Consider the following 14,937-nt stretch of genomic DNA (forward strand, 5'->3'; position numbering starts at 1 on the left):
ATTAACCTGGGAAGCAATTCTTTCCAGTTGCTCAAAGCAGTGTCCCAGCATGCTGGGTATTTCACCCTTTCCCATCAGGTTCCAGGGCCCTTTAAAAGAACTCTTTCCTGGTGCCCAGAACTAAAAAGAATCACATATGACTTGTCTGTGATGAGGATTAACAACTGAGATAAACTCATGGAACGTTGGCTTCTCTTCCTCTTGCTAGTCTCAGATGGAGATTTTGTCCTTTTTGAGGGCTAAAAGGAAAGGAGTGGGACATAAGGGGTGTCAGTCAGATTGTCCTAATTCTCATTTCTATCCTGAAACTGTGATTCTGTGAGATTTAAAAATGCAAGTCACTTTTGTATTATTTCAACTGCAGTAACTACCTGCCTTGGTTCTGTGGCATGTTGCACTGTTTCAGAGGCTTTTAGGCTGCATTTTTAGGGGGGCTTTACATTGTCAGCATCCTGCTTGTTTGAGTCCTTACTCAATACTTAACATGGAGAAGGTGCATCAAGTTATACCTGCTTTGCATAGGCTGTGCTGATGCATGACAGTGCATGGACCAGCACGTGGATCCTTTTCTTACTCTCTCTGAGATCAACAAAGGGCAAATGCTCTGAGACTACAACACAGAATTTTGTGACAAATCTTGTAAAGTATTTATCAGTATGTTCCATCTTCACTAGAAGCCATCATAAAACAAACTTAAGATTGGTTCAGGGGTTATTTCAGAGCTTTTCTGTCTTCTTCCCCCTCTGAAATACGTCTGTCATGAAGCAGATCATGGAAGGTTTTGATAACATTTTGCCAATGAATCATGTAAGAGTGACAGTGCGAACTCATCTCACATCCATTAGAGACTACAGGAGGAGTTCCAGGTTGCCAAACCAGAATTTCCCTCTTCCCAACTTATCTGCAGCGAGGAGGGCAGTGGGAATTTGGTGTTGTGGCACCCCATTCTGTTTGTCATGTCAGTTACTGATCTTGGGCAAGTTAGAACCAGTGGAAACTCTCAGCCTTCCCTGCTGTATAACAGGTTTAGGTTTTGTTGTTTTGAAGCTTACTCTCCAACCTTCTTCAGAAAGCTGCAGAAAAACTGGTGGCGTTTGCAGGTATCTATCTTGTAGTCCTGACCTCCTTCAAGTGTTTTCAGAATCTGAAACGCAAACAAAATATTTCATACTTCTGGTAAATTTATGGCTTCTGAGTGTAGTGGAGTAATTGACAATGAGTTAAACAAGTCCTGGTCACAATCCATGGCTGCTCAAATCCTACATCATGCGTGACCTATAACTTTCACTAATTAGGTGTGAATTTGTGACTGCTTCAGCTTGTTGTCAGATGTGCTGGCTGCATTCAGCCTTGCTCTGTGGCCATCAGAGAGGAGCCCTGGCCTTGCAGCAGGCTGGCGGACAGGTCATGGGGTCTTGCCGTGCTGCCACCAACCTTTGCTGTGCCGGGGCACTGCTCCCCTGCACCCCCAGGTGGAGGACAGCCTCACCCACAAAAATGTTGTACTTTTGTGGGGAAAGTGCTGTGGCAACCATCTAGGCAAAACCAATTTTCCCAGTAGAGCATTGGCTTTTATCTGTCTGTGGACAGTGGTCATCCTCTGAGCAAGCTGGTTGTCCCTCTTGCTTTGTGGGATCTTTGATCTTTCAGTCTGTGCTGGCTGTAAGCATGAACTGCATGGCCAACTGGTACTTCATGAAGTGACCTGAAGTGGTTGGCATGGCCGAGGACCTTGGTAAGGGCTTTCACCTCAAGGAGAACGGTCAGCCTGGGTCTTCCGTGGCTGTGTGGGGGGCAGCTCAGAGCCTTGAATGCTGTGCTTTATTCCCTGTTCTCAGCTTGTCAGTAGCTGACTGTTCTGGTTTACTATTTCTGGTAATAATATGCAGCTGTAGAAAAAGCATACGAACTCATGTCCATTTTTCACCGTGGGCCTTTAAAATGTGGTACGAGCTATGCAAGATCTGCCTTAAAAGAAGAGGGGATGACCTCCAGAAGGTCAGCAGTGAGAAGTTGAGTGAAGGAGCTGTGTGCTGAGGAGGGGATGGATTCCTATATGGCTGTTTCACATGAAAGAATGTCCCAGTCTGGGAAACCTGCCAGTAAAATGTAAAATTAAAGCTCTGTTTTGGAGGCTGATCCATGCAGATAAGAGCCTGTGACTGTTAACTAATAACTACAAGAGTGGCAGTGATAAAGGCAGCATACTTGAGGACAGGAATTCACAGGTTTGTTCATGCTTAACCCCATTTGGAGGTTTTGTCCTGCACTGGAGATTAATAGCTCAGATGTTCTTGTGTTTTCTACTTCCCTGATTTTGAGCAATATGGCAGAGCCACTGGAGATCTTAATGTGTGTCATCCAGAAACGTGCCTGCTTTGTAAAGAAAACAGGAGGGGTTATGTGGCACTGCCTGTGAACCCAGGGATGATCCAGGGATGCCTCTTGGGATTTGTAGCAGTCACAATGGTGTCCCGGATTTGCCAAGGACCACTGTGCACAACTGCCTTTGCTATCCAAAGCACTTGATGCTGTGTGCAGACAGCACCTGGATCATCACAGCATCTCTCTGACCAGGGATTGGCCTTGCTGACATGCTGCTAGGACGTTGCAGTAGGCTGTGTGCCCACTGAACATTGGGAGGGCTAAATGTCCTGGTAGGCACAGAGACATGCACAGGTGAGGCCAAGTACGCCCTGGGAATACCCTCAGCAGTAACCAAGGAGCTGCTGTTCTTGTGCTTACATGGCGCTTCTCCTCATCATCTGAAATCTTCAGAGGCTCTTCATATTTAGGTGCTAGAACAAACACACTTGTAAAAAATGCCAAGAAAACCCCAAAACAATGAAGTGGAGGGAGTGAAAACTGCAGAATGTGTACTAGACTCTTATAGCTGTAGAAAGCTAAAGGAGGTGGAGAAATGACAATAAAGAGAAACTAATGAGCAGTGAAATTGAGAAAAATTAAACACCACTTTGAATACATCAGAAGCTAAGAGTCCTAAAAGCACGGTCATTTGCTGAGGTCTGGAACTGGAGAAATGTCATTTTTTTTTTTCCTGGAAGACAAGCTAGAAGGTGTTACAGCAGCAGTGTAATGCTCTGTGTTGTAACAGTAGCTTGGGAAATTAGCAAATAGCAGCTACTACAGCAGTACATTTTAAAGTTTGCTATTCTGGCTTGCTTGCGTCCAGGGGTTTTAAAAGGCCTGGCTGAGCAGTGCTCTCTGAGCCATGAATGCTAATTTAAAAATAAATAAAAAAAATAAATAAAAGCATGTATAATGAGTTAGACTTAAAAAAAATGTTGTGTGTTACTCATAAGCAAGTAGGCCAATGTTAAGTTTAACTGGGCAAATTAAACTCGGCTACCTGTAGTCTGATGTTTGCTTCCAGAAAATAACATAACAGCTGATAGGGATTAGATTGGTCGTGAGTTAAGGGGCATTAATTGTAATAGTCGGTCTGTACAGGTTTTTTTTTTTAGTAGTTCTTTTCTAATGTAATATGATCTTCTGGTGTTGCTATAATTTTACTAAAGGTAAAACTGTTGGTAAGTCTGGCATGTTTAATGCACTGAATTGTGCAACAAGTCACGGGAATAAATAGGTGGGATGATTCATTGTGTCACACACGCACTGGAGTGAGTCCAGAGGAGGGAGGGCCATGAAGATGATCAGAGGGCTGGAGCACCTCTCCTGTGAAGACAGGCTTAGAGACGTGGGATTGTTCACCCTGGAGAAGGGAAGGCTCCAGGGAGACCTGATTGCTGCCTTTCAGTACTTGAAGGGAATTTTTAAGAAAGCTAGGGACAGACTAACTGGGCTTGTGGCAGTAGTACAAGGGGGAATGGAATGGCTTTAAACTGAAAGAGGGTAGATTTAGATTAGATATTAGAAAAAATTTATTTACTGTCAGGGTGTTGTGGCATTGGAACGCAGAGGAGCTGTGGCTGGCCCATCCCTGGAAATGTTCAAGGCCAAATTGGGTGATACTTTGAGCAGCTTGGTCTAATGGAAGCTGCCTCTGCAGTGGTATTGGAACTAGATGATCTTTAAGGTCCCCTTCAACCCAAGCCATTCTGTGATTCAATACGTAAAAGGAAACCTGACTAAATAAAGGGTCACAGTGTGACAACAAAAGGAGCCCCATTGCTGTAGTGTGGTAGTCTCAGCTGGGAATTTTTGGGTTTTTGGCTCAATGCTAATCAAGAGGCAGAAATTGGTCTCTTCTCCCTATTAACAAGTGATAGGATGAGAGGAGATGCCTCCAGGTTGCACCAGGGTAAGTTTAGATTGGAAATTACAAAAGAGTTATCAAGTGTTAAAACAAATTACCCAGAGAAGTAGTTGAGTCCCCAGCTCTTGGAGTTATTTAAAAGAGATGTAGCTATGGCACTTAGGGATATGGTTTAGTGGTGGACTTGGCAGTGCTAAGTTTATGGTTGGACTTTATGATTTTAAAGGTCGTTTTCAGCCCAAATGATTCTGTGATTTAGTGGTGGACTTGGCAGAGCTAGATTTATGTTGGACATGATGATCTTAAAGGTCACTTGCAGCCTAAATGATTCTCTTGGTTCTAAGATCGTTGGTGTCCTGGGAAAAAAAGCACAAAGTTAATTTGAATTGTGTTTGTGGGCAACATAAAATCTGAGCAAGTTGCAAGTAATGAAAAGAGGTGAGTTAGTGGTGAACTTGGGTTGTGCGTATGTGCTGGGTGGGACAGCAAGGTGTGGTGTGACGCTCTTAAAGCAGTCACCTACACTCAGAGCATGTGGGGGGGCTGGCAGGATGCATGGTGGCCTGGGAGCTCCTGCAGGAGCAAGGGCTCTTGCAGCAGCATGGTGGTTCGCTGAAAACAGAACCCCAGCTGGGCACGGTGACCAGAAAGTAAATGCAGCACTTGGACACGAACACGGCAATCCTGAGCAGGGGCAGGGAGGGCGTTATCTCAGTGCAAGGTGCTGCTCCTGCCAGTGTGCTGCACAGGAATGTTGCTGATAAGTAGGAGGGAGTCCAGGGAGGACCAGGAGAGGGGCAGGCTGCATAATGTGCTATACAGTAAAACACAGAGCTTCATGTGTGAAGTAAACACAGTGTTTCTTTCTTCTTTTTTCCCCTTTATTTGGAGCTATGCAGTAGTTTAACCAGAGCTGAAGGAAGCAAGGTGACCTTCTTGGCAGGAGGTCAAACTGTATCATCACAGGGTTTTTCTCACTCTGTAAGACTCCATGGGGCAAGAGTGGGAAAGGAAAAGTCATTTTATCTTCAGAAACAAATATACACATCTCTTCCTACGGAATGATTGGGGGATATGGGTGTTTCAACTTGAGGTGTCCTGTCTGCCAGGCTTCCAACACAGGTGGTTGTTCTGACTGAGAGCATCTGCCCCACAGGCAGCATCCACCTTTCCTGTGACAGTGCCAGCCCCACAGCTAACCAGCTCTGAGGCAACACCTATCTCTTCTTGTCTTTTAACGTTTTCCTGCTCCCCAAGATTTCTTCCTCTTCAGCTGCTGTACTGCAGACTTTGCAGAAAAGACTTTTTCTTCTCTGAGAAGGCCAGGTAGGCCCTGATTGCAGCATTTGCTGGTAAATGGGTACAGGATTGCAGAGCTTTCCTCTTGCTCCAGAGAGCGCAGACAAGGGACTCAGCCTGCCAAAATAATGAGCCCTTCTTTGGCGTTACTGTCGCTTTCCTTCTGAATGGCTGTGGTAATTCTGAAAGAAAATCTGTCTTGTTTTGGACATCCTGTAAAGGCTTAAAAGTGCATGTGTTTGCCTGTGTCTAGTTGTACTTATGCTGGGGCTTTGCTTTCAGACCACTGCATGAGTATTAAGTAACACTCCTTGATAAAGGCTTGATAAACGTCTTTCAGGCTGCACATTGGCATGTGAGAAGTTTGATTGGAAAAACGAATCATTTGTCCCTTGGCGCAAAGCAGAGCCAGAGAGGTTGGGAATGGCATTCCTTCTTGTGGTAAATAGGGCAGAAATGCAGACCAGACTTCTATGGTGTTCAGGCCCATACAAGTATGTGTGGAATAAGAAAAATTCCTGTCTTCAGGGGTTTGTGAACATGAATTTAGAAATGCCCTGAACCAAGCCATGATGGGGGTGGGCTCTTCCACCAGATTCCCTGACGGAAGTGATCTGATGAGCTGTGGAGGCCCCTCTGTCAGCACTGCAAGTATGCAGCATAACAGAGCATGTCATTGGGCAGTGGACATGGAAGGGGCCATCACAGGGGATTTTTGGGGAGCAACTGTGAAATCTGTCCAATCTGGAGTGGTACCTGAGAGCAGTTAGTGTGCCTTAGAGGAAGTCTTAAGATGAATGCAAATGAAGAGATGAGCAGCACGCTAATTTATTCCTTTTCTCAAACTGAGATGCTCTTATGCTTAGTGGCTCTTCCAAAAATCTAAATCTATTCCAAATTATTATCACTTGGCATATGTATATTTTCTCTTCAGCACCACCCCACAATGGGAGGGGGAGGGGGAGGGAAGTGTTATTGTTTTGGAGCTTGCTGTCCTTAAACATTGTTAAGTGATTGATGATTCTGTGAAGTGTCTCCTGGCTCTTGTGTTGAGCAGAGGGAGAGGCATTTTCACTATGGCAGCCTTGCATGCCAGAAGGGTGGTGGTGGCTCAGCTCTGGCTGCTGTAAAGGAACATCACAAGCATGATTTGTCTAGTCTTGGTGGAGTCCTGAAGGGTGCTGTAGGCACTCTACCTGTTCCTCAGAGGTGTCCCAAGCACATAGAAAGCTCTGTCTGCAGGTGTGTAGTACAGTATATTCTATTCTCAGATGGAGACTGGCATATGTCAGGTCTGTAGGCAGATCCTGGTTCAATGCCCCAATCTGCATTCCCCTTTCTTGTCCTTCTGCCCCCAAAGACTTGCTCTGAGGTAGTGGTGCTCCGTGTTCCCATAACATATCACACCCATCACTCATAAATTCCATGTGTATTGGAAATCCCATGTGTGTTTTTAATGGGCTCTGTGAAGCATACTTCAGATTCTCCATGGCTCATGCTCTTCACCTGACCTGCAGGTGAACTGCTCTTCCCTCCCCAGTGCAGGAAGAGGTTTCCACGTGCACGTGTGGGTGCTGTGGTGTGTGATGGCAACTCTTGGTGCCAGGAGGGAGCCTGATCTACTGGCTGCATCCCGGCCTGGGGGAGAGGGCCGTGGTTCCTGGGGGAGCAAGGTTGTCATTTCTCAGCTGCTCATATTTCTACTCCCTTCCTTCATTCCTTTTCAGAACATGAGTGAGAACTTGAAGGATTGTTTGATACAGACCCAGGCTTCCTTAGGGGAGATGGTGACGATAAAAACAGAGGCCTGCTCTCCACACCGGGACCAGGAGTATGGACAGCCTTGGTATGTGGCCGAGCTTTGGTCTGATGTGCTCTAACCCCTTCTCTCCACCTTCCAGCTTAAAGGTGGTTTTGAGGAATATACTTGAGCTGCTTGAAGTTATTAAAGCTCTTCCTTATGACTTCTGCCTTTGGGTGTTTGACAGGGGTGGTTGCCTACTCATGTGCACCTACTGTAGCTGAAGCCATTTCCTGCTGTGGGCTTTAGCCTTAAGGATCTGATACAGCAGCTTTTGGCAGGTTGGGTGGCAAGTTTAGTTATTTCTCTGCTACAGTGGTGGGACTGAAGGAGTTGGTCAGGCCCCATTGCTTCAGCTTCTCTCTGTTTGCAGTCCCAGTATCTTGCTAGGTTAACATCATCTGTCATTCCCTCCTCAGCTCTGGAAGGCCTGACCCACAGTCCATGGAGATGGAACCCAAGAAACTGAAAGGGAAACGGGATGTAATCATGACCAAGAGCTTTCAGCAAGTGGATTTCTGGTGTAAGTGTCTTATGAGTGAGGGAAAAGAACCACTGCTGCTTGTGTAGACTTTGGTCTTCCCGTCAGTTAGGGGCAGGAAGCAGGGGAGGGAAAAAGCCAAGGGCAAATTTACATTCTTATCTGAAAAGACTGGCATGGTTGGTAGGGAAATTGTTGCACAGAAGCAGCTTGTCCCTGAAGGGGCTAGGCAGAAGTAGGGAGGTAGGAGGAAACATGAAAGTTGCAAATGAAAATGCACATTGGAAAACCCTGAGAGTCTGGAAAACACAATTACTTGAATTCAGAAACTTCAGAGGGAGCATTGGGCAGATGACAACTGTTTCCCTCCTATTCTGGAAAGAAAACTGGTACCATTTATGTTGGCATACCTACAGATTATCAACTGGCAGACCTGCGTCTCTGTCTGGGGACGGGACAGTGCCTGGGATGCTGTCTCTCTCCCAAGCACAGAATGAACGCTATATGATGAGAGTATTTGTTTTCAGGGATGCTTGTTTTAGCTGCCCTCTGGTGTGTGGGGAATCAAACCTTTTGGCTAGAGGACTTGCTGCTAAGCAGGGATGTGCAGGGAGCCCTCAGCCTCTGTCTCTGCCGGTGGTGATGGGCCTTTCCACGTGTGTTCAGCCATCAGTGGCAAATGCATGCAGGGCACCAGGGCTCAGGCAGGTGCAGGTGTTGGTACGGGAGGTGTGGGTTGGGGCAGAGCCCATGTTGAGAGGTGTGGCAGAACAAGGGAGAGCATCAGTGAAACATCTGTGTGTGTGTAGGCTGCAGTCTGGGGAGGGGGCTCAGCTGGGCCCAGGAGAGGACAGGGAGCTGTCCTGAGTGCTGTGCATCATGTCTGCCATACCTAACCCCTGTTTCCTTCACATCTGCAGTCTGTGAGTCCTGCCAGGAGTACTTTGTGGATGAGTGTCCAAACCATGGCCCCCCGGTGTTCGTGTCTGACACGCCAGTGCCCGTTGGCATTCCGGACCGGGCAGCACTGACCATCCCGCCTGGAATGGAGGTGGTTAAAGAGCCCAGTGGGGAGAACGACGTGCGCTGTATGAACGAGGTGATCCCCAAAGGTCACATCTTTGGGCCCTATGAGGGACAGATCTCTAGCCAGGACAGGTCTGCAGGATTCTTCTCGTGGCTGGTGAGTGACAAATTTCCCCAACTAAGTGACACCTCAGCCATGCAGTTCAGAGCTGGGGGAGTCACGGGCTTGTGGAGCCAAACCTTAGCCATCTTCCCCCTTCTCTGAAGGTCTTTCACTGGCCACATGGGCACTACATCAGCATCGGCCTGCCATAAATATTAGCAGCTTAAGGGTATAGATAGATGATCTAGAGATTGCAGAGTTCTCTCATGGGCCCCTAGCACTCCCTCCCAGCCTGCCTGAGCTGAGGAGGTGTCCAAGAAGCCAGAAAAAAGATCCAGTCCATCAGGAACTGATCTACATGCAGATTCGAGCACCAAAACTCTTTTCCCCTCATACTACATGACTTGATTAGCATATGAGATAGAGAGATCACTGGATCAACTCATGTTAAATATGAGACTTGCAATGTAGGACTTAAGTTATTAATGGGAAAAATTGAGACCTGCTGATGTGAAATGCTCCTCACAATTTTCTGTCTGTAAAATAAATGTGTGTCTCAGCCCTGTCCCAAAAGGGAAGTTAGTATTTTTTATCCCAGGATTGTTAATGATTTTGTCAGCCGCATCCATAGTTACAGATATCTGTACATAGAAAAATGGCTCTCAGTCAGTTCAGAGTAGCCTCTGTGCACTCAGGTCAGCAGCCTGTAGTACTGGGATAGTGGAGATTCACATAATAGAGTTTCACACCATGACGCAAGGCTGGAACTGAAGCAGTGATTTGAGATTATAGACCTTCTCCTGCCTGGACCAGCTCATTGATGTGCTGCATCCATTCTCTTGTTCCACAGATCGTTGATAAGAACAACCGCTACAAATCCATTGATGGGACAGATGAAACCAAAGCAAACTGGATGAGGTGAGTCCAGTTCTCTTCTGCGTTCCCTTTTGGGACTCTGTCTTCCAGAGAGAGGTCATCAAATGCTCCTTACTGTTTTGTGTGTTGGAATACCAAACCAAAATGTCACCTCATTTTGCAAATGGTATGCTTGTACTGTTTCAGTATTTATTGTAATTAGTATCTTTGACATCAGATTCAAAGAAAGGGTGTGAAAAAAGACAAGAATGTGTATATGGAGGATTGCTATTTTCTGGAATGAGAATAAATGTTAAAGATGATCCTATTTATCCACTCTTGCAAGCACTGATAGGTCTCACTCCATTTTTTTTACTCATTTTTTTCTGTTATGTTCAAGTATTTGCAAAATGCTTTGCATTGCCCCCGAGGTACCATTTTATTCTGTTTGGGTTTTTTTTTTCTTTTTGTCCCTGCTCATTTGACAGATACTAAAAGAGGTGCTTTTTTTTTTTTGCTTTCTTTCTGGGCCTCATTTGCAGCAGCTGTCGGCGCTGGCTGCGGGTTGGCAGTGCCAGCTGTCCTGTGCGAGGAGGAGGGCGAGCCGGGCGATGGAGGCAGAGCTGAGGCGTGTGCTTGCGCTCCCTCTGCAGGCCCCGCGCCTCGGCAGAGCAGCCGGCAGCTGCGGCAGGGAGGGACCGTGTGTGGCCGTGGGGCAGCGTCTCTGGGGTCGGCATAAATCCGCACAGCGTCGGTCACTGGGGCCTCGTACGTGTGGCGAGTCACCAGAACGGGGCATTGCTGCGTGGTGAGGCCCGTCAGAGCAGTGCTGCTTCTGTGGGGAGCTTTGGAAGTGGTTATTATCAGGAAGGCATTTCCTGCAAGAGTAAGGCAGCGTGGGATTACCTGGTTTGTTGGCCTGGGTGTCTAGGATGTTCAGTTGTCCCTCGTTTCGGGAATAAAAAGTGTGAAGTACAGGTAAATGCAAGATTGACCTATCTGGTCCTATCTGGTTGCACCACTTTTGGCCATTTCAGTCTTCACACGGATAGCAGCTTTTCTGACATTTATCTTCATAAAGTTCAGCAGAGGATTTCATTTTGCTGTAAGGATTCTAGCTGTTACAGTTGTTCACTGCTGGATGAGATAAAATACTAGACCAGGGCTGAGGGTGGAGTCATCACTTCAAAAAGAAGCAGTGATACACTGAAGAGATACAGGTATGCAGACATATATCTCGAAGTAAAGTATGCAAAGTTCAAAAATCTGCATAGATTTGCATCTTTGTGATCTGCATGAGGGTGAAGCTGGGGAAAAACAGTCTTGGAAAGCAAAAATTCTATGATGAGCTCTTCTTCCTACTGCCATGAACATAAGTTTCATTTCTGGATTTAAATAGGCATTACTCGTGATGCTAACACCAAAGAGCAGATTATTCTTGCCTAAACTTGTATTTGCTATGGTTCAGTCTCAGTATGAGTGTGGTCTGGGCCATTGTGTACAGCCTTGAAAGACATGGAGGTTATGGCTTTGTGGAAAGGGGATGTTTGTGACCCCTCATGGGAAGAGTGTATCAAAGGGTCTCTGCAGGCTATACCAGTCTTACTGACCTTCTAATTTTACTCTTGAAAAGTGCATATAACCAGTAGTATTATATAGTGTCTGACAGTTCGAGTGGCAATGGGAGTCCTCAAAAAGCCTTGATTTTGTTTGTTAGCACCTTTTAGACTAAGGTGTGCTCAATATTCTGTGCTAGAACATCACCTGACACTGAGATCACATACAGAAACCACACTTGACTTCCAGGACGCTGTAGACAGCGCTCTTTTTGTTTTTCAGATGGTGCTCTTTGCTATCACTCACAGATGGAGTGCTTTGCAAAGCTGATCTACTCACCTGCTGGGTAGGTGGGTATGGCATTGGGAGGGCAGCTTGGGCTGACTCCTCTCTCTTCTTGTAGATCTGGCTATTGCTTCTGTTGTTTGAATACCACACCTGAGTCCATTTTCGTGTTGCCTGAGGACAATATATACACTGCAGCACTTGCTGGTTTAATTTCAAGTGCCTGTTTACCCAAGGCAATGGATGACAGGTAGGAAGGAGTAACAAGTGCAGCAGATGGCATGGCAATGGTAACATCCTCTTGCCCTTTCCCTCATCAGTTAGTTAGTCAAGAGAAACTCCTGATGCTGGGAGTGTGTTCTCCTGGCTGCTGGCACATGGCTAATGCACCCTTCATCTCTGTCCAGAGTAAATCCCTGCTGTTTGCAATACTTCAGGAACCTCCAACATATGCAAACATCTTCCTCCTTTTTTTTTTTTTCTGGTGGCTGTTGACTGTGGATTGCAGCAAATAAAATAAATGCTGTCTTGGACACAAACTGTAAATTGCTGCTAATGGCAGTTCTTGGGGATTCTGAAGGTCCTCTCCAGAGGACCATCCATTTTCCTGGTAGCTTCTAAGGAAATTCTCTTAGTTGCCAGTGTCCTCTAAAAATAATGGATCTGACAAAAAACCAGAAGTAATTCAGTGTATGTATCACTTGGCCCAGAGCCAGATGTAGGATAGAAACTGGCAGTGCCTGACTGAACTGTTGAAGTGTAGGACCTCATGTTTGAGGTTTCCAGGATATTTTGAATATTTATAGTCTGTAACCCTTCTTGCATGTGAGTTTGTGAGGTCTTTGGCTTTTGACACAATATAAATTCATCATTTGCCTTAGCCAATGTGAAAAGGCTGAAGCAAGACTTTCTCGCTGCTTTCTCCTTTGCCTTCCTTTCTGCCCCCTTTCCTCTCCAAACATAGTGACAGAGATCATGGGGAGCCAGACTGTCCTGTAAATCTTCCTGTATCTCCTTATAATGGAGGCATCTCTGATTTGATTTTCATATAATAATATAGCTTGGAAGGGAGCTCTGGTCATGTGTTCCAGTAACCTGCCCAAAGCAGGACCAGCTTTGACTAGTAGATCTGTTTAGTACGGAGCTCCTGTTTCAACTTTGCAGGACCTTTTAAACATAAGCATTTAAAAAACAGGCAGGGTTACTGTGACTGCCCTTGTGTTCAGGGTGAGTAAAAGCCACCAGCCTATGAACATCATTTTGTTGAACATCATAAACTGATTTCTGCTACCTTGCAGCAAGTGGAGCAAATACTCTTATCTATTACAGAGTCAAATTTATGCAGAGTGAAGGAATCCTAAATTACTGTGGGTCTGTGATCCTCACAAAGCCCTGGGAAAAATTACGTGCTTGCTTCTTAGAGGCCAAGAAAAGTGGAGTTGATTGATATATTTGTGGGGTTATCATTAAGTGCCTACTGTTCAGTGTGTCTTGCACTTTCAGATTAACCTGGGCTGAGGTGTGAATTCACAACCTCGCAGCTGGGGCTGCTCTGGAGCTTGCTGAAACCCTCATGGCATCACCAGAGAGGTACTTGTAGATATCAGTGACTGCCTCTAGGGACATCTGGCGTGCTAGAGGAGAAAAGGATCCCTCTGACAGTAACACTGTCTGCATTTTTATTAGGAGGAAGTTGATGTGCCTCTTAGGAACCTAAGGTTAATTGAATTTGTGATTAAAACTGGCCAGAGCTCATTACTCGATGTGTGGCAAGTTTGCTATTGGAATATGTAAGTAAGATTGTTTTGACCCAAGTTGTGCCAGAGCATATGAGTGGAAACACTAAAATCTGAATATCCAGGCCTACCATAAGCTGTGCTAAGTGCACTTGGTGAGATATCCTGTCTGGGGAGAGCAGACAGGGCTCTAATTCCCCAGAGGCAGCTTTGCTGGTGACAGCAGCTGTGAGTTTGGCAGAGAAGAGGGGCTCCAGGTTTTGTGACTCTCCGTCTCCAAAGAGTGCTGTTCTGTTCTGCAAGCTCACCCCTACCCAGAGCACTTTGCAGAATGCTGTTACACTTTTTCACCAGAGCAGCTTGTCAGTGGAGGTTTGTTGCCACCTCATGGAGGCACTGATGATACTGTGCAGTCATGCTTACCTGATGAGGGCATACACCAAGCCCAGTTTTGCTGAATGCCATAAAAGTCAAACTGTAAATATCCCCTTATTCAATGTTTCATGTAGCCTTTTCCCTTTTTCTTGTGTTCAGCTGGGAGAACTCCTTTTTCCTTTTAAGTTTGGCAAGATTTCTGTTGGGGTTTTTTGAGATTCAGGGTAACAAGTGCTTTGCTGGCTCTCCATCGTTTCATTACCATCTTCTCTAAACGCTCTTTCTTTCTATAAACGAAACTTCACCAAGAGAGTATCTCATGCATTCATTTATGTTTGTTCCTGTGAAATGCCTCTGTGCACTTAGGTCCCAACTCTCTCCCTGATGTGGCCTGGATTTGAGCAGCTTCTCCCACTGGTTTTCCAGCTTAAACCAAACTGACACTTGCCCTGATGGCAGGCTGCAGTGTCAGTGAGATTGATTAAACAACAATTACGGGAATTAACGACACTAGGAAGGAACTAGAATGCCGTGGGTCAGCACCTTTCTGTAGGTTCAGACAGTCTGTTTTCTGTTTCCTTATTGAATAGATCTACTGCCTTCTTTTTTTTTTTCCCAATAACAAAACATAGTTAGCACTAATGTTTTGTTTATTTTGTAGTTTTCTTTGACTGTGGCTGGAGAAATTAACACAAATCTCATTTGGACAAAACTGCTTGTTCTCAGGATAGCTACCTCTTTTTCTCAATGGGCTGAGGCTGCAAGTTGTTCATCTGAAGCATCAGAAACTGGATGCAGGCTCATGTTGGTGGCAGTGACAGAAAGCCTAGCCAGGAAAATCAAGTGGGTGGCCTCATTCCTTTTGAGAACAATGGGAAATGGCAGCCATTTCTGGGTGAAACAAGAGCTTGCTGTGAAGCAGATAAATGCTGGATGTAGAGTACCCCAGTGCTGAAAAAACAGGTTTCTCCTTAGGGAAAGCAAGTTGCAGAAATTGCCCACCAGTCTAGTCAAAAGTCCTATGTACTGTAAAAAAAATCCAAATTTGATATAGCCTTTTCATGATATCCTGCAAGTTGTAACAGAGAAGATGGTGTAAAAATTTCTATTGCATGTTATGCCAGATAGAACAATAAGATATGTTTCAGGCCTCTAAATTTTCTCTAAGTTTCAAGCAGTGTC

At 45.6% G+C, this 14,937-nt stretch overlaps 1 protein-coding gene across 5 annotated transcripts in view; it reads left to right on the top strand.

Annotated features, from left to right (window-relative positions):
• PRDM11 (PR/SET domain 11) overlaps window positions 1–14,937 on the top strand; it is a 42,048-nt gene that overhangs the window by 10,470 nt on the left and 16,641 nt on the right. For 2 of the 5 annotated variants that reach the window (XM_063158850.1, XM_063158851.1), the window contains exons 2-5: window positions 7,264–7,382; window positions 7,757–7,860; window positions 8,739–9,001; window positions 9,798–9,865. In XM_063158850.1, coding sequence (XP_063014920.1) covers window positions 7,267–7,382; window positions 7,757–7,860; window positions 8,739–9,001; window positions 9,798–9,865 — 551 coding nt within the window. In that variant the 5' untranslated portion in view covers window positions 7,264–7,266. Of the gene's footprint in view, window positions 1–7,263; window positions 7,383–7,756; window positions 7,861–8,738; window positions 9,002–9,797; window positions 9,866–11,641; window positions 11,710–14,937 lie in introns of those variants that run through there. The other 3 variants (XM_063158852.1, XM_063158854.1, XM_063158853.1) reach the window with 2 other exon arrangements.

This window comes from Melospiza melodia, chromosome 6 (assembly GCF_035770615.1).
Source record: "Melospiza melodia melodia isolate bMelMel2 chromosome 6, bMelMel2.pri, whole genome shotgun sequence".
Classification (NCBI taxonomy): domain Eukaryota; kingdom Metazoa; phylum Chordata; class Aves; order Passeriformes; family Passerellidae; genus Melospiza; species Melospiza melodia.